At 34.3% G+C, this 21400-nt stretch overlaps 1 protein-coding gene and 1 non-coding gene across 2 annotated transcripts in view; one reads left to right on the top strand and one right to left on the bottom strand.

Moving 5' to 3' along the window:
* Positions 1 to 5361: 5361 nt before the first annotated feature.
* Positions 5362 to 21400, bottom strand: part of Rubicon (run domain Beclin-1-interacting and cysteine-rich domain-containing protein rubicon) — a 45453-nt gene continuing 29414 nt past the window's right edge. The window contains exon 14 of the mRNA XM_069822100.1: positions 5362 to 20464. Coding sequence (XP_069678201.1) covers positions 20255 to 20464 — 210 coding nt within the window. The 3' untranslated portion in view covers positions 5362 to 20254. The remainder of the gene's footprint in view (positions 20465 to 21400) is intronic.
* TRNAC-GCA (transfer RNA cysteine (anticodon GCA)) lies at positions 7864 to 7940 on the top strand. The gene has a single exon. It is a non-coding gene; the product is annotated as a tRNA-Cys (tRNA).

The raw sequence follows: 21400 nt of genomic DNA, 5'->3' as shown, positions 1-21400 counted from the left end.
TACAAATATAAATATAAATCCAAAATAAGTCAAAGTTGTACGGTTTGATTATAATGATAATATATAAATATAAATCCCACAAGCGTAGCTGCCCTTCAGTAAGGGTTGCCAAAAGACACAGCACACTAAACAAATAGAAATAAAAGTTTGTGTTATGATTATTATTTTCAAATGGAAGTTGCCCTTGGGAAAGTACATTTATTCAATAATTATTAGTAATCAGATAGAATATAAAGAAATCTAGGTGTACAGGTGATTACGTAAAATCTGAACAGAATATTTCATTAGATCTACAGCAATAATTTTCAAAATTTTTAAAGGAATTCCAAAATACTTAAAACATTCAACTGAGAATTTTGGAATTGTTCCCCTTGCTCCGAACAATAATCCAAATATTTCAATCTGTCCTTGTATATGGTAATAATCCCTGAAGTATTCAATTGTAGGGTCATAGATGGTCTTCTTTTCTTCATGTACTGCTACAGGTTGTTCAACTGCAATTTCAAAGCACACGGTGGAATCGATGATAACTGCTCTGTCATTTCCTCTATCAATGGCAATGATATCAACTCGCCGAGAACTTCCATCTTTTGCAGGGCAGTGGACTTCTTGGCGAACCTCGTAGAAGAAAGGGAGACTTTTAGCAATAAGTTCTCGTATTGAATGGTGTCTAGTATTCCGGATGAGAGTTCCATGTTGGCAGAATCCCAGAATGTGGGGTAAGGGTTCTGTCTCAGTGCAATGTCTGCACTGGGAGCCATCCTGAGCCCGACCTGACATGGCACATACGTTTGACACTTGTCCTATCATTTTAATTACCTCCTTCCACTCGAATACAGAGAGACAATCCCTTGTTTTTATCCAATGGTTAGCTGGCGTGTATTCCTGAAATAATGACACAACTCTGCCTTTCTGTCAATTAACACACACATAGATGAATTTAACATTTCGTGTAATTTTAGTTTCTTCGAATGTACAACTGTAGTGTTTCCCCGAATGATAACATAAAATTTCAGTCAATATTTAGATTAAGAAAAACAAAAAAAAGTTACTTTAAAGAAGATTAAACTAGTTTGAATAGATGAATCTGAAAAACTAAATAGATGATTATACATACAAATATATAGTGAGATACTGATATACGACAATAATTAATGAAGCTTTCTACAGAATGACAATATATAGTATTATATGAAAATATTTTAAAGAAACAGCACAGCATAGGAAATATTTTGCAGTCTAATTGTTTTCAATTGCTCTCAGAGATTGCTAGAGTGTGTCGTGAATGTTGATATGTTCTATGTTTTAAAAATAAAAGAGAGGCTTAAAAAATTTCTTTTGAACCACATAGTCCAATATTAATTGTTCAGAATGAGTGGTTTCGGATAGTTTAACTAAATTTATATTAGCTGCCAATAATAATAATTTAATTTATTAGTCTGACCCAATTTTTTGGGTTTGTCTTGTGACACAGAATAGTTCACAATAAAATTTAAAATGGAAAATTATATAAGTAGGTTTCAAACAAAAGAGATTAAGGCATGCAGAGAAAAATAGAACCTAGTACAATTTAAATTGAGTGTACACCATAAAGTTGCTGGCGAAATATCGCTACAGAAAATTTTATTACGGTGGTGACGATGGCACCTTGAAGATCTCTCTTCAGGTTGTATTTTTCCTTCCACTTTACAATGGTTTTCGGAATTGTGCCACTTGCTCCGAAAAAGAGATTTTTTTCAAAGTTGTATTTTGTTGATAGGTACTGAATCGTGAGCTCATAGATTTTCTTTTTCTCTTCATTCACTTCAGATGTTTGAGTGGCTGAGATTTCATATCTGATCGTAGGATCAATTATTTCGGCTGTCTGTTTATTTCTATTTATAGCTATGATATTGATTCCATGATTGCTCCCACCATCAGCAATACAATGAACTTCCTCGTAAACTTCTAGATTTTTGGATTGAAGTGCATCTGCGATCATAGAACATATGATGTGACATTTTATTCTGAGTACTTCTCCCTGTGGGCAACTCCCAAGCACATGTGGTAAAGTTTCATACTCACTGCAGTGCCTACAGTGGGTTGTGCCTGTAGAGCGACCAGGGAGAGAATGTACTGGTGCCATCATCGCAACCACTTTTAGCATTTCTCTCCACTCAAAACTTCATAATCCTTCATGCTTGATGATCCACGAGTTGGCTGCAGGTACTTCTTCAAACAATACAGCTTCTTTTCCTTTCTGGGAGTATGCACACCAGGTTTTAAATTCATGTTGCCTTAATTGTTTCACGGATCCTGTAGCCTCATCCATGCCCACTTGCAATTCCGACAAGCACGGGTTCTTATAGTTTTGTAGTCTCATACAATTTAGGTTTTGTAGCTTAATATTGTGGTGCCATTCTGGAATGTTTTGTTGCGTCAGGGAGTTGCGCGCGCATCTAGCAAGAAGGAGGTGCGAGGAAACATCAACCCCTGATGCTAGCTGTAGTATGGAGCAACGGGGGAGAAAAGCTACTGTGACTGGGAGGAAGCGGTTTGTTGTGGAGGTACAGAAGCTTCGCGATGCAGAACATTCTAGATGTTCGTGGTAAATAAATAACACCGTGAGTTGCCGACGAAAGTCAGTCTTGTCTTGAGTCTTCAAGTCTACAAGTGAGTCTTTGAGCGAGCAAGGAGGCCAGCCTTCGAGAGCAGTGACGTGCAGTGAACCGCATCTGGGAGACCGGGGTTCGACGTGTAGTGAACCGCATCTGGGAGACCGGAGTTCGATGTGCAGTAAACCGCATCTGGGAGACCAGGGTTCGATGTGCAGTAAACTACATCTGGGAGACCAGGGTTCGACGTGCAGTGAACCGCATCTGGGAAACTAGGGTCCGACGTGCAGTGAGCCACATCTGGAAGACTCGGGTTCGATGTGCAGTGAACTGCATCTGGGAGACCGGGGTTCGACGTGCAGTGAACTTGAACAGTGAGCTAGAAGAACTAGCCAAGGCAAGCAAACTGTGAACTGAGAACTGACAGTTTTGTTCTGCACATAGTGCATTGTGAACATTAATTTGAATTAGGAGTACATTATTGTTCTTCTCAATAATTAACGTCGTGTATTGTCATTGTCGTCGTGTGGATGCAATAATGACTATTATGTTGCTGTGTTACGTGAAATACTCATTGTTGTCGGGTGAATTGTTAAAAATAAAGTCACATTGTTGTCGGGTGTGTGGTGGTTAAAGTAGAATAAAAGTCAAAATATCAAACTAAAAAATTTAACTTTGTGGCAAAACTTTACTTCAGTGCAATTTAGTAACCAAATGTCATGAATTCAAACAGTAGCTTACATATCCATTATGTACAAATATGAACTTTATTTCAACATTTTTCGTGGAAACTGAGCTTCACAAAATTCAAAGACTGAATGTTTGGGCATCTCCATTTGTTTTATAACAGAAAAATATATAGGTAGCTTTTATTATCTTATAAGAAAATTTAATTTACACTATACCATTAGTTGCCATAGAGGTAGTGAATTTTATATTCTCGAAACATGTGACGTTTATATTTTGTAAACAGACACTCTTAGGGATTTTAAGCAACCCTGTGCATGCATAAAGACCCTACTATTGTCTTATTTCAGTGATGAGAGTATAGAGCAGCACAAGACAAACTGTACTTCCTAGAGTGAAATTACAGAGCTTAAAATTATCACAGTAATACATTTTCTCACTATACTGCTTGTGAACATTTTTATATTACATAGAGAAGAGAGTGAACTATGAAGTAGGCATCAATGGCATCAAAAGATAATACCTAACTTTCAGCCTATAAGTAGGCACGAGTAGTAACAGCAGCCACAGTACAAATATAAGGAACATTAAAATTTAAACTGAATCATTTGATTCACGTGGAAAACGAAACTAGTAACAAGACTACAAGATATGATAGCTCTTCTCTAACATATATCTTGTAAGTACAGTGTCTTCAGAAAAAAAAAAATATATATATAAGGTAAAGGAGGGTAAGTGTGCATACCTAGTGTATTATTGTCTGTGGAATCTATTATATTATAGATGAAATACTGAAAAATTGTTTAATGAATGACAGTATTATACGGATTATAAAGTCATAAGATGGACTTTAGAAGATAATAAAAAGTCAAATTTGTATTTTTTTTTAAAGGAGGCAAATGCACACTCTTAGCCACACAGGCAGTTAAGAGTAAGCATAAAGAGTTTGCAATGATTAAGTATAAAAGAAAGATTTGAAAAAAACTTAAAATTGTTTAATGACACGTTAAAAGTGTTAAAATTTTTAAAAAGGTTATGTACCTAAGAATTGGCCAACAGAAAGGAAAAACAATGGTAGAGATGAAGAGAGTGTGTAGAGACCGGGAAAAATGGACAGAGAGAGGCAAACCCGACGCTTAGCAGCAGAAGGGACTGAAGAAGAAGAAGAAGGTTATGTACCAGACAGACGGCCCGTTTCGATGCTGGTTTTGCGTCATCTTCAGTGTCCTACGAATTAGTTCGTAGGACACTGAAGATGACGCAGAATCAGCTTCGAAACAGGCCGTCTGTCTAAGGTACACAACCTTTTTTGAAAATTTTAACACTTTTAATGTGTTGTTAAACAATTTTTAGTTTTTTTAAACAAAGTGTTAATGTGAACCAGAATCAATGAAACATTTGAATTCACGTAAAAACAATTTGTTTTGTATGAGAAGACTTTTGAAGCAGACATAGAAATATTCAGGGATTTTTAATACACTTATAACTGAGTCTTTTACACCATTCTAGAGCACAATGCCCACATTTATGAGATTTAGTAATAATTTAACTACAACTGTAGAAACGAGAAATAATAGACAATGATCACAAAAAAAAGGAGGTTAAGAACAATAGTCGGATATAAGGAAATGCTCCAAGTCCTTCTAACTTGATCATAACTTGCACATTCTTACCCACTCATTCTGTGCACACTCTTAGCCAACATCGAGTCAGTTTAAGAACGTGTTACTAAGGAGTAGCACAATACAGTCACAGAATATTGGTTCATGCCACTTCATTGCTACAAATAGGACTTCATTTTAATGTCAACATGTTCCTTCTAACTGACTTATAACTCTGTAGAAAGCTCAAGTTTTCTTTTGAAAAAATTACATGTGATTTCAAACAAAACGTTTTCACACCTTTCTAAATAGAGATACTTCTGGGGCTCGACCAAGGTATGTCTCACCCTTGTCAATAATCCATACTCAATGGACTAATGCAAGCAAATTTCGCTATGAAAAATTCACGAGAGCACTCTTACCAGACTGCGCACACCTATCCTCCGTTATATATATATATATATATATATATATATATATATATATATATACACATACACACACACAGTTTTTGATACTAAATAACTAAATACCAATTTTTTTGAGGTGAAAAGTAGCAAGCAACAATAGCTAACCCAGGATCAACATTTGAACAAATGCCAACATATTGGAAGACGGAAAACATTTAATGAATTTCAGAGATGTTTTCAGGCTGAATACAACACAAATCCACGTATAAGGCCACAATCATGCTTATATGTAATAAGTTTGTAGCTGATGGTACAGCACAAAATGTAAGCAAACTATGTGCAGACAGTGTTCAGCTACTGATCCAGAGAACACAACAGATCTTTAAATTCTTACAGCTTAATCCACAGAAATTTGACAAACTGCCCTTGAAAATCTATCCGAAGTCAAGTGTGCATAACATTTTAAACAGCAAAAATGGAGGAGCTACATTCCACGATTACTGCATGCTCTAAATTAGGATGACCCTGATCGAAGGGTTAAATTTTGCCAATGGTACCTAATTAAAAATGAAAATGCTACCTTTAAGCTAAATGGAACCATAAACCATCATACTTGTACCACAGTCTAGTATATACAGTCGCAAAGCTCAATGCGTAGTAAATATGCAAACATTAGATAGTTGCTCACCACTAGGATCGCTAATATCACCTCATTACAGGCAATGCAAAATAGAACTGTCACAGTCTATTGTTTCTAGCACCCTCAAAACTCAAGCTTCGTGACTGTATATAGTAGACTGTGCTTGTACCTACAGAGCGGCCAATAACTGACACAACATTGAAAAAAAAAAAAAAGTTGAATTTGCCAGTTCACACTGTATGGTGTGAAATTTTATCCAGAGGTTTGGCCGTATCATTCTTCTTTGATAACGCCGTTACTGGCACTGTCTACCTACACATTCTGGAGGAAATCATTCCACACATTCATATGTTGTATGTTGATGAACTAGATTTTTTTTGTCAGAATGGGACTCCTCATTATCATACAGATATCAGAACTTATCTCAATGTAACTTTCATTGAGAGATGGATAGAAGAAGGGCAGTGTTGAGTTTTCACCTCGATCTCCTGATCTGACCCCATTGCAATCTTTCTTTAAGATTATCATGTGCACGGCAAAAAGCTGGCAAATTTAGTTGCAATGCAGCAAGGAACCGAAAGAGAATGTGCTGTCATCTCTCCAAACCTGTTCAATGTCTCGACAGTGTCAAAACGCTTCGAAGCAGAAAAAAGCCATTTTGGACATTTTAAAATAATTTTTTCGGTTCTACATTGATTTATCAATTTTTTTATATGGAAACAGCTATGAAAAGTGCAATTATCTATAAAATTTCATATAATATACTTTCTAGCAGTTTTCAATATCATATACAGTGCAGTTTCTGGCCTGGCTTCAGGTTTGCGCAACCACCGCTTTTACAACCAGCTTTATTGTATTATGTTTTAAATGAACCAAGACTGAATTATTGTATTTCAATTAATATCTAAGCAGTCATCCATTTAATTTAATTCGAGAAAAATTCGTTCTGGCACCGGGAATCGAACCCGGGACCTCTCAGCTCTGCGCGCTGAGTGCTCTTTCCAACTGAGCTATGCAGAGCTGAGAGGTCCCGGGTTCGATTTCCGGTGCCAGAACGAATTTTTCTCGAATTAAATGATGATAATACACATTGGCTACTTCATAGTAGTCGTGTAATATTCAATGAGGTAGGCGAAACCTCATATATAATGAATATGTGATGTATTAACTGTTAGCAGTTGTCACAAACTGAAGTTCAATATGGCCATAATAGTACATTATGCAACGAGCCTATAATGATAGTAATTAAGACGCAAGTATGGATATTTTTTAAACAAGCGCAAGCGAGTTTCATAATATTCATACGAGCGTCTTAATTACCATTATAGGCAAGTTTCATACGACCATATTTCTAACTTGAAATTATTCAGATGTATACACTTTATTTGTATCTGACAAGATCGGAAGTGACCTTGTTCTAGGCCGTGAATTGTGAGATGTGCGCAGACGCGAAAGTATTGATTTTTTCCGAGGAACAATAATGTCATTGACCTTGTGTAATCCCGTTAAACTTGGTATAACCTTGATTATTGAATTCGACATTGAAAAACGAGATGACAAATTGAATTTATTTGAATATTATTTACAATTAACGCTAATTATTATAATAACAGAACATAACCTTCTGCGACAGTATTGGATTTCCAGCCTCCGTGACTTTTCGCTAATTCTCTTTCGATTGCATATCCGAGAATAATCGATACTTGCGGTTTTATAACGGTACAAAGCTGACTTGTCATTGGCTGAACACCTGTACTTTAATGACATGCATTAAAGGACTGCTACCAGGTGTATAATTACTACATTTCGGCATGGTCGAGCATAAAGTCATTTAAATATGCGCTCCTGCATGTATCACTTACATTGTCTAAAGTGCAGGTAGTAAGGCCAGAAAACTTACGAGAAGAGTTCGGCCGGCACCGTGGATCATGTCCCGGCATAGCTCAGTTGGAAAGAGCTCTCAGCACGCAGAGCTGAGAGGTCCCGGGTTCGATTCCCGGTGCCGGAACAAATTTTACTCGAATTAAATGATGATATTACACATTGGCTACTTCATAGTAGTCGTGTAATATTCAATGAGGTAGGCGAGACCTCATATATAATGAATATGTGATGTAATCCATTTAAGGTTTTCCACCAAAGAGAGACAACTCGTTTCCATTAAGTCCCTGAGCAAATGATCTGAATTCCCATTTATTTCTTGTGTGTATGCATCTAGCCTATTTTTTTTCAGAATTGAATCCATTATACTCCGTATTGCTAATTCTGGTAGCAGCCAGCTTGCAACCTTTGCAGCCATGACAAGAGAACAGTGTGGTTGTTGCTAGTGCTGTGTACTTAACTCGACAGTGGCTCCACTAATGCATTTTCAACATGAATTCAGTGTCTAGTTTCAAGTTAAAACCCTTTAGTTTGCATTCCACAGGAAAAAATCGGAAATTGAAATTTTAAGAGACTCACTCCACCTCTAAACATAGTGCACATTAAACAACTACCATGGGACAAGAGATGCCTTAGACATTAAAAATTGGTTTTAGTGGAAAGAGACTTAATCATGAAAATCTTCAATTTCAACCAGAAAGTCACCGGTAAGTTTGCTCATGGCAAACAATGTAAACTTTCTTTTTAAGTGGAACTAAACGTTTTCAAGGAAGATGTTTAATATCGTATCATTTGGTATTGTAATTGTTTATGTGAGGTTACACGGACCAGTGTGCATTTCATAATCTCCCCTACTTAATTTCCATCCTCACCTTCACGTGGTGTAACCTGTTTTCATAAACGAGGCTCTGGGGACCAAGTCACAGCAGTATAATTGTTCTTGCCAGCAACTAGTTGATGGGAAATTTTATTGTTTTTAAGCCTGATAAAGGAAAAACCCGGTTATACCATCTTAAAGATGATTCGCACACGAATATGGTTAATGAATGGAAAAAGAAAAATATAAAATTTGCTACACAGAATGTACAGGGGATTGCCCATAAAGAGGAACAATTAGATGATATACTATCAAAGAAAGGAATATCTATACAAGTCATTTCATAAACGAAAAAGAAACTGCACGGAACAAAGAAGATACGAAATTACATACAATTTTACCACAGTCTAGTATATACAGTCGCGAAGCTCAATAAAAAGTAAATATGCAACATTAGATAGTTGCTCACCACTAGGATCGCTAATATCGCCTCATTACAGGCAATGCAAAATAGAATCGTCACAGTCTATTGTTTCTAGCACCCTCAAAACTCAAGCTTCGTGACTGTATATAGTAGACTGTGATTTTATTCTGATGTATTATCTGAAATAAGAGCAAAAGCAAGACTCATGATAATGTTACATAAACTTTTAAATCCAATTTATATGATTATGAATTCTGGACTTGAACATATCATTCAAATACGCTTTAAACTATCCAACTTTATTCACTTGTGGAAGGATATGAAGATGAACGTAAAAAATTTTACAATAAATTACAACAAATTTTCAACAAAACAAAATCAGTCAAAGTGATTATATTATCTATTGAGGGATTTTAATGCAAATGTTGGAAACTCGAAACTTGATCAGTCTATTGGTATTTTTGGAGAACAGGTTTGCAATTATAATTGTGTGAAACTAATTGATTTCCTTATATGTCATAAAAACCCTGTCCCAAATTTCATGTCTTGTATTTGCTTCAATACAGAAAATATACTTGAATGAAAGTTGTAGGAGACAAAATCCATGAATATCAATTTATCATTAGAATAGTTCTGAAATCTGAGTCAGTTAAGAGACAAAATTCATTAATCTCAATTTCTCTTTAGAGAATTTCTAAAATCTGGAACAGAACAACGTAAAATTTCAAAGAATTTATATAACGCAGAAAATAATGTAAAATATATTGAAAGAGAGTGAAACATTACAAGGAGAAAAGAAAGAACAGAAGCTTTAACACTGATATAATTATCTCAAGCCTATAGCTAGCAACAAAGAAAATATTTAAGTAATATTAAAAGATGTTAAGCATATGAAAATATGTTCCTGTTATCAGAAACATGTGCAGCCTTACAAGAAATGTTATGTTAAACTTGTATTTTCGTAAACTACCTCTTTCGAACTAATAAATAACATGAATATAATGCAAATTCTACGATTAAATGCATCAGTTCTTTAAAATTTTTACATAATATTTTTTACTCTTTACACATGGACATACACTGTACACATATCTTATCACACCAGTACCAAAAATAAAAGGGAAATTTTTATAGGATCGAAAGTGTTCGTATTCTGCTTGTTAATTTATCTACATCTATTAAGAATTTTTATCTATAAAATAGTGCACATAATTTTTTGAGTACTATTATACTAGGCGTAAGTAATTTGTTATTCTTGAAATATGTACACACTATCTTACATTTATAATTAATACATATATTAATTAAATATACGAAATATATAGGCAAAAATAATCCACAATAAATACTTCTAAATACGAATGTGCGGAAATTGTCTCAATACATGAAGTAGAACAAATCAAATAAAGGGCATAATTGAAGTGCCTCTTAAACAGATTCTCTCTCTCACTCAATTAAGTCGAGCTACAAAGTGTATCACAGTTACTATCTCATCACTATTGAGTGAAAGTGCTAAAATATTTCAACTGCAACCAACCTCCATATTCATGTTTATTAACTCCTTTAATTCAGCACCCCCACACTAATTTTATTAATTAAGAGTAAAACCTTGTCTACATCCCAACAAACATTTCTTCCAAAGGAATACTAGATCATGAAATCTCCTAAAGTTCAATGCAACTCTTAGGAATGTAGTAGACTGCTACATTTCCAAGTATTCTTATACACTTGGATGACAGTTATACTTGCATATTTATATTACAATTAGTACTGTTTTGTTTGGTTTTTCGGGGGGAGGTGGACATCAATAATACCTTTCAGTCCCTTTTTTGACTGGTATACTTTGTCTAGAAATGGAGCTCTCTTCCAACACCAGAAGAGCTTGTAACAGTTCTTGTGTGACAGTCCATACGAGTCGAAAGTCATCATCAATAATAACACCATAGGATGAAATATCTTCGAAAAAAAAATCAAATTTCTTTAATGAAACAGCCATTTATAGTGATCAAACTACTTAATGGTCCAGAGATAACATAGATTCTTGGCACTAGTCTAAAATGCTTTGCAAGATATTAGAATTCTTTGGCTTCTTTTTCCCCCTCTTCCTCGAGTGCTTTAGTAGACTGTCTCATTCATATATCCTGTATGTCAATGACTTCTGATACATGCTTTGAATATCCCTATTATATTAAATTTAAATATGAGTGTAGGTATATAAATTACCTACCTTTTCAATTTTATCGAATGTGTAAAATATTACATAAAAATACCAATATGGAATACACATGCACACACATACAAAGATGTGACAGCCTCAAAGTAGCTGCATAACTTATGTTCACTTAATAGTACTGTAAGTTAAGTTCTTACCATACAAGGCACAATACACAGTGTTTTGACATTATCAATTTTCAATTCAGAGAAAATTCTAACATACACGTACACACACACACACATACGTGCACATACATACATATTTTTAATAGTTAAAATTCACGACAATACGATGTTTTTCTTATTTTCTTACTCTCTTCATACGACAATACAGTGAAATCTCAGTATAAGGTACATCATAAAATAATATTTATACTTTATTTTGAAAAGTACGTTATAACGAAAAAAGGAAGTTTTATCCAAACAAAGCTGTTCTGATTCTACATCAGATAATGCAGAGCTATTCCACAACATATCTTATATACTGCAGCTGTATTTACAATCCATGTAAGATTCAACAAACTAAAGAAATTCACTATGCCTATACAAAAGTGTAAATAATGTACATATTGCTCAGTTTTAAAAATTACAACATAAAGAAATTACTTAGGTTAAAAAATATGTTAAATCTACAACAATTATACACATGGTACGGTTCACTCAAGGCTAATTGAAAATCAATCATTCCTGCTAGGAACAATGTAGGGCACAGATAATCGTAAGATGCTGCACTTTACATACAATCTTAAGTTCCCAGCTATCATGTTTAAAATAATAATAATAATAATAATAATAATAATAATAATAATAATAATAATAATAATAATAATAATAATAATAATAATAATAATAATAGTAATAATAATAATAACAACAACAACAGATTGGTCTACATACGATACACAAATTCTGCAACTAACAATAGATGAAATAAAGTTGCAGAAGTTAAAAAATATCTACTTCAAAAATGTTCGTATCCAATAATGAACTGATCACAAGTAAATTAATGTAAACACGAAATTTCTTTGCATTATAATGTATGGGATTTTTGTAGGGGATTTAAAATATGTACGTAAAATTGAAAAGTACACTAAACTGAAGTCCATTATATTGAGACAATACTGTATGTTGTTCACAGAGATCTAATGGATGTATAAAATCAATTATAGCTAACAACTGATAGCAGTGGCAAGGCTAAGTTTAATAATAATAAAAAAGAGAATGCCTGGCTTTAGTATCAAGAAGATTCAATGCGTTTTTACCCTCAGAATTATAATTTATTACTCTACACTAAACTTCAAAATTACTAAAGATTATACGTTAGTACACATTCATAAAAATTCGGCAGAAGAAACCAATCTGCTATTTCTAGTATTGAACGTTGTTATCACAATTAGTGTCCGCAAATGTTTCCAGCATTCCTGTAAGCTCATTAATGGCAGGGTCCCTCACACTACTGCCACTGTTTGCATCCATGAACTCATGGCGCTTCCACAGATTAAAACTCACTTATTGTGTTACATTAATAACGTTTGGTAGGCCTACTCACCCTCCACATAGTACTTACTTACTTACTGGCTTTTAAGGAACCCGGAGGTTCATTGCCGCCCTCACATAAGCCCGCCATTGGTCCCTATCCTGAGCAAGATTAATCCATTCTCTATCATCATATCCCACCTCCCTCAAATCCATTTTAATATTATCTTCCCATCTACGTCTCGGCCTCCCTAAAGGTCTTTTTCCCTCCGGCCTCCCAACTAACACTCTATATGCATTTCTGGATTCGCCCATACGTGCTACATGCCCTGCCCATCTCAAACGTCTGGATTTAATGTTCCTAACTATGTCAGGTGAAGAATACAATGCGTGCAGTTCTGTGTTGTGTAACTTTCTCCATTCTCCTGTAACATCATCCCTCTTAGCCCCAAATATTTTCCTAAGCACCTTATTCTCAAACATCCTTAACCTATGTTCCTCTCTCAAAGTGAGAGTCCAAGTTTCACAACCATAAAGAACAACCGGTAATATAACTGTTTTATAAATTCTAACTTTCAGATTTTTTGACAGCAGACTGGATGATAAAAGCTTTTCAACCGAATAATAACAGGCATTTCCCATATTTATTCTGTGTTTAATTTCCTCCCGAGTATCATTTATATTTGTTACTGTTGCTCCAAGATATTTGAACTTCTCCACCTCTTCAAAAAATAAATTTCCATTTCGTACAATATTCTGGTCACGAGATATAATCATATATTTTGTCTTTTCGGGATTTACTTCCAAACCTATCTCTTTACTTGCTTCCAGTAAAATTCCCGTATTTTCCCTAATCGTTTGTGGATTTTCTCCTAACATATTCACGTCATCCGCACAGACAAGCAGCTGATGTAACCCCATTCAATTCCAAACCCTCTCTGTTATCCTGAACTTTCCTAATGGCATATTCTAGAGCAACGTTAAAAAGTAAAGGTGATAGTGCATCTCCTTGCTTTAGCCCACAGTGAATTGGAAAAGCATCTGACAGAAACTGACCTATACGAACTCTGCTGTATGTTTTACTGAGACACATTTTAATTAATCGAACTAGTTTCTTGGGAATACCAAATTCAATAAGAATATCATATAAAACTTCTCTCTTAACCGAGTCATATGCCTTTTTGAAATCTATGAATAACTGATGTACTGTACCCTTATACTCCCATTTTTTCTCCATTATCTGTCGAATACAAAATATCTGGTCAGTAGTTGATCTATTACGCCTAAAACCACACTGATGATCCCCAATAATTTCATCTACATATGGAGTTAATCTTCTCAAAAGAATATTGGATAAAATTTTGTACGACGTCAACAAAAGTGATATTCCTCGAAAATTACTACAGTTAGTCTTGTCCCCTTTCTTAAAAATAGGTACGATTATGGACTCCTTCCATTGTTCTGGTACATAGTAGTTACTGAAAATATTTCCCATAATGTGTGATACATAATTTAGCTATTATTCTAGGACTACATCCCAAATCAGCTCCTACTTCAGTTTTTCTTTGGTAAGTACATGAGAATGTCATTGGCTTTTCCAGTTATTCATAGAACCTGTTTCAGTAAACCTATTCACTAAATTTAGTATTGTTTTTCTACATGGAAATTAGATGGCAATGAAATTAACGTCTAAAGTTTACCCTTACTCTGCCACATACATATTTATTTTTTCATATGTACGTTTTCAGAATATGTACATGCTTACCCACTGAATATGTAATTTAACCATTGCAAAACACAACAAAATATAAGAGAATAAACTGAACTTATTTTTAGCTGACTCACTGCACAGCTAACACATGGAGTGATCAGCCTGCCAACCTGCGGTGGGCTCCGGCAGTGGCGTTAGTGGAGGGGATCTGCTGCTGAGACCAACAAAAAACACCAGGAAAATTTGCTGGGTCTCTCTGTACTACAATTCATAAGGACGGGTTGCTCATACCAAGTTTATTATATTGTATTAACAACGCCATTGAGCTGCATGAGTAATTGTAAGACAAAACACAATTATATATTATTATTATTACTTAATATTTATGTCAAATACAAGACTGGAACATTACTACAAACAAAAAACCTATTAGAAATCTATTATTGATAATATATTAATTATGGCTACATAGATCGTTTTGACGAATTTCAAATAGATTATATTTATAACATTATGTTCGAGTACAAGTGGATAATAAGTAGAGATGGTAGATTTTCGCAATCACGATAAATGCGAAATGTGTCCAAATGCAGTCAAAAAACTAAACTTTATGTTTAAAAGCCTGTTAAGCATATTATTGTAGTTTTTTAATCCTCGATAAAATGCGAAAATGAGTACAAAATGTGAAATGCGTTTCTACAAAATAAGGGTGAAATTACATTTTATGAGATTTTTTGTGTTTTCGTAAAAAATAAAATTTTATCTAAATGTCCACTTATATACAGGTTCTTACATTTTTTTTTAAATAGTTTGAACATTCTTCTTCCATGTTAGCTTTCACACTATGAATAGCTTAGGAATGTGACCTACCTGATATCCTGTATCTGTTATCTGCACCATTATCTCGAGTTTTCAACTAATTGTCTGGTGCTGGTGGTAGAATATTGGCTGCCTATGCGATCTCTTTAGGTCCACAAAGAAGTATGTTACAGTGGATGATTGTGATTGAATAACAAGATGGGTCGGGATGAAATGACATATCTTTTAGCATGTTTCTTAATATTCACAATTTCACTGTAATTTTATATGTTCCTTCACTTATTTATTATTTTCAAATATTTTAACTGGAAAATTTATAAAATGCACCTTTTACCACATTGATGACATTGAATTTCTGCCACAACACTTTCCATTAAAAATGTTCTCCTAAAAAAAAATGCTAAATTCTGTCATAAAATGCTAAATTTGATTTTTTAAGTGCTATTTTTTTTTTTATTTTAAGTTGCTAAATTCTGCCATCTCTAATAATAATCAGCTATGCAATGTGAACAGAATTTTTATAACCTTACAATTAACCCATTTAACTATATTTTAAAAATATATATGCATAACTGAGTGTTTACAAGAAATTAGTTTACAGAAGGTTTTTAATTACAGAAATTATCTTGATATAGCAATAATATACTGTGTATATTCAATATATTACTCCACTACAATTCTGTTTCAGATGAACCATTAGCAGGACAGCCTTTGCAACAGATTCTTAATAACCCTCCTTCATATTCTACTTTATGCAGAATAAAATATTTCTGAAACTATGACATGCCAACATGAACAAGAACTATGCTATGTATAGAGTAATGAATTACGAAAAAGTCAGTATAAGAAATATGGAATCTTGTGTTTCTGATTCGGTGCTGGTTACTTTTTACATGAAGCTCTTCTTTATAATATTTTAGTAGCTTCACAAAATACATTATTTCTATAAGCAGAGTGTTCAGCTATGCTCCTAGAAGAGAACATGCATATCAGACATGCTTGCATGGCCATCTTAAACTACGTCATTATTGATCCATAACGTCCCATATATTTTCACTTATGTAACTTTCAGTAATAATAGCATACAAGAAATTTATATTTCTTAATGAGTACTAACTGCTCTGTCTTACAGGAGTTGCTCAAAGTCGGATGTATCTGCATCACAGATTCCTCACGTCTTTTGATGAAATTGTTATTCAAACTCTAAAAAACAGAGTACAGTAGAACTCTGATTATCTGTCACCGTATTAACTGACTGGTGGATTAACCATCTGTCTTTCTCTAATTTTTTCTTCTTTTGCTGCAGAAATATACGAAGTATTGTACATTGTATTATCCCTTTTTTTTTTTCCTAGAGTGTTATTACAAGCCTTTTCCCTTACATAGTATGGTCTACTGTTTGAATTGTGTAACTTCTATATGAAATGTTTTCTACGGGTGTCAAAAGAAATCTTATTGTGTTAAGTATCGAAAAAAAAAAGTGTAAATAATAGAGTGGTTTGGGAAAAAAGAAACTGTGGCTCATCTCGCATCAGAATACGAGATTGAAGTGTATAAAGTATGTGAATCTACAACACGAGACCTCCATTATTCATATCTTTCAGTAGACAGCCATTCAAGGAGTTTCCTTGCCCCTTAAAAACCTGTCGTTGACAACCAGACTTAAATAAGTGAATTTCTGATCCACTATCTAGCATATTAAACACAACACCACGAAGGGAATTACAAAAGTGTAAATATTATTCACTAAATTTACGAAAATCTTTTATGATACGGATTATCCTATATTTCGATTAACTGTTCAGCTCACCCCTTTCATTGCCACAGATTATTGAGGTTCTACTGTATACTGGAATAACCCTTACACTATAGACAAACTAGACCTATAAGGACAGAAACCGCAAGTACTACGAAAATACATAAAACATTTGCATATGATTAATAGGTGAATAAAAATCTCAAATTTCGGTATAAAAATTTGCTTAATTGCAATGTTATTTCACACAAAAAGAAAAAGAAAACATTAATTCGGTGTTATTTCACATTTAAAAAATGTAACATTTGACTCTCGTTATGTAAAATACCGTACAACCCTACAAAGACTAGAGGTCTGCAACATCACGGAAATCTTGAAATTCTTTGTAGATTTACACAATGCTTACAGTTTTGTTGCGTACAGAAATTTGCGTAACATCCTATGTGTGAATAATATAAACTAATAGGCACCACAAAACATTCAGGCAATTTCTACTTCATATTTTAAAATATAAATCGAAATCCTGTTTGAATACTGAATTGAAAATTCTATATTGAAATAAGGTTTAAACACTGAATTCAAAATGTTGTACATAAATATAAAAATTTCGGCACTTCGAATTAAAATTTTGCAAAAAAAAATAATACATTGTAACCATGAAAAACACTAATTTTCAATAAATTCGTGCCAAAAACAAAAATTTTGTGTACACAAAGAATGTTGCGAGTTTAAACTTGATATTTTCACCTGGAAGGTCTTCAAACATAAAATGTTTGCTTTTATCAGTTGAAAAACAATATTTCACGGATCTGTGGTTTGCAAAATCTAGGTATCTATAGTGATAAACAATTTCATTAAAAGATGTCGGCAATGTGTGAATGGAGATGGACACCACTCAGAATGACTCCTATAACACAGGTTAATATTCATTATGAAGTAAAAATATAATATAGTAGACTCTTGCTAATCCGGCCATTCCTTGTACAGAGAAGTGCCAGATTAGCGAGAGTGCCAGATTACTGAGAGTACTTAAAAATGTCGTTAAATTAATGTTATAAGCTGCGCCAACCACTCCGCCTGCACTTCTAAATCAAAACTAGAACGTTTCACATGTATCTGGCACATATATGCATGTATAAGTAATACAATATCGATGGCCCAGAACCAGACTGTTCCAAATCCATTTTATTATTATTATTATTTTTTTTTTTTTTTTTCAGGAGAGCTATTTTAAGCTCCTGACATTCAAAGCTTCATGAAACAATTTGGAATAGCTTCATAGCAACCTTATGGAGAGAAATATTTACAATTTTGTTCCATTCATATATGCAGACAAGAACTGGAACATAATGAAATACAGATTTCTTTTTTATAAAAAGTTGGACTTAGAACAGTCTGGTTCTCAGCCATTGATATAGCACATGGCACCAGTGCAAGTTTCCCAGAAAACTATTACAGTAGAAGCGACAGAAAGTACACTAGAAAGGGACTGGATTATTGAAGGCCAGATTAGTAGGAGTCTAATGTAGCGTACATACTATTATTAATCGAAGTTATACAGGGTGTAAAAGAATATATGTTACAAGGCTTGTAGATAGGTAGATGGGTACCATATGATCATATTTTGTTAATAAACCCATGTCCGGAAATGTTTTGTTTATGTGTTAGCGTGGAGGAGGACGTAGGCAGTACGGATCACAGAAGTTAGGAAACAAGTAAAAAAGACAATTGAAATACTACAAGTAAATAGCATTTTAATCAACTACAGAAGGTGCTCCACATGCCCGCCACCAACTTCGATACATTTTGTGCATTGTCTGGTTATGTTATGTCGAATTCTTGGAAAGATTCCTGGCATATCTCCAGCACACTTTGATCATGAGGTACGTGGCCACTTGAATGACCCTTTGGCAATAGATGGATTGGACGTGGAGGCTCAATTTCCTGGCCCTCTCGCTCACCTGACCTGATACTACTGGATTTCTTTTTCTGGGATATGTAACTCCCTGATGTACGAGACTACCATGGAGACACAACAAGATCTTGTGGCACGAATTCAAGTAGCAGCTGGAGTCATCCGAGACATGCCGGGAATCTTTCCAAGAGTTCAACATGACATAAGCAGGTGATGCACAAAATGTATCGAAGTTGGCGGCAGCCATTTGGAACACCTTCTGTAGTTGATTAAAAATGCTGTTTACTTACAGTATTTCAATTGTCTTTTTACTTGTTTCCTAGCTTTTGTGACCCGTACTGCCTACATTCTCCTCCACATTTCAGAGAAGCTAGGACGTAAACAAAGCATTTCTGGACATGGGTTTATTAACAAAATATGATCACATGGTACCCATCTACCTCCACCGAGCCTTGTAACATACTTTTTATACCCTGTGTAAGTAAAAATACGTGAGAGGTTATGGATCGATAATAAAGCAGTCTATGCCAGCCATGCAAGCATGTCTGATGTGCGTGTTCCTGGCTGAAAGCCAAGCTGAGTGCTCTGTATAATGGAAGTTTCAATAAAAGTGTATTATAGTACACAAGAACTACAGAAGCCTTCGTGACAGCTTTATAATGATTACACAAACTGATTTATATAAACTACACAGAGAATTTGCTTTAATGTTAAAAATAACACTGACTTAAGAACCATAAGTAATGGAAGTTTTTGCAGGCATACACAACGTTAATGTATTCTGTTTTTAAACATATACTAATGTTAAACAACAAAACCCTCAACTCCACTACTGCGGCCAATTTTTTACATTATAATTTCATTAAACATAATTATTCCTTGTATTTTATAAAACATATTATTATAGAAGTATAACTGGAAGACAGGATGCATCAGACATCACATTCTAATACACAATTTGTGCACCATATCATATGAAAACTATTTTATGCTTTCTTTTCCAAAATCAGCCTTATTTGTAGAGTTATACGAATGAAAATGAAACAAAGTGACGGAAGATGATTGAAATTTAAAATAACGAACAGGTTATCCATTGAGTATCATTACATGAACGACTTTCTCAGTAGTATCTGTAACCATATGCTACAGATAAATCACAAACCATGGATATTCATTATTATTAACAGTATAAATAGCATTTAATGTGTAAAATAAATTGAGATCCTAATACAAAGACATACCTTTTAACAACGTACTGACTGCAAAAGCTGTTTTGTGAATAACAATACAACTAACACATAAGCAATGGTCAAAAAGGTTGAATGTCAGTGTCGTCTGCTTCTCGACTTTGCCTGCGTGCACTCAATCGCGTGCATCGTGGACATGGGGACGGAGTCCAACATGCAGTGTGAAAACAGGCACCACAGTTAGTACATCGAGTCACTCTGCCTAGCTGCCATGGAAATATCACTTCCAGTGAAGCGCACAGTTCACAAACAAATCCACGTGCCTGGCATAACTACAATTAGAGAACATTAATTTACTTTAATACAAACCTTCATACAGCAATTTTCATTTCAGTTTTCTTTAAGCCAGGATGTACCAGAAGGAGTTTATTGCTACAAACTTCCTTGATTAAAGGGTTGCCACAAGGACAAAGTGTTATAAAATAAATTCAATAAACGTTTGTTTACGAACTAAAATATGAGGTTTACAATTTTTAAATTATACACATCATAATCTTCAATCTTAAATAAAACACATTAATTGTTAAACCATAAAGGTGATTTCTCAAAACTGAAACAGACCCCTTAACAGCGATAATGACCAATCGAAGGAGTGCTTTATCTAATCCCATTGATGTTCAGAAATTATAAAACATTTTGAAATGGTTGCCCCATGCTCCAACCATCAACTTCGTTACCGTAAAATTGTCTAGATTGTATTTTACAGTAAAACCCCGATAAGACGCTGTTCGAGGGACCGGGTGTAAAACGCGTATTAACCGGGACCGTGTATTAGGTGGGTATGCTAATTTTGACTTATACACAGTATCTATTAGCATTTTTCTTTATTGAAATACATGATTCATGAAAGGTAATACAGTATTACTCCATTATGTAATTACTGTACTGTATGTCAAAGACATTTACAATATGTATTGTACTTAATTCTTTCGAAAAAAAAAAAAGCCATTTATTGTTGTTTGCCATGTGCGTGTTCTCCAAGTCCTCATGTTTACCACACTTCAGTTTCTGCGATTACATCCTCCCAACACTGCAGCTGTAGTGATTGGGTCGCGATTTTTTATTATCATTCTTAATGTCGATGATGGGATTCCTAATGCATCAGAGAGTTGTTTCTGAGTAAGAGTACTGTTCTCATCGTACTTTCGTAAGATTTACAATTTTTCCAACACAGAAAGGGCTTTTTGTTTAACACTCATTGTAATCAC

This window comes from Periplaneta americana, chromosome 3 (assembly GCF_040183065.1).
Source record: "Periplaneta americana isolate PAMFEO1 chromosome 3, P.americana_PAMFEO1_priV1, whole genome shotgun sequence".
Lineage (NCBI taxonomy): Eukaryota > Metazoa > Arthropoda > Insecta > Blattodea > Blattidae > Periplaneta > Periplaneta americana.
Note: the sequence above shows the minus strand (reverse complement) of the source record. Positions and strands in the feature narration are given on the sequence as shown.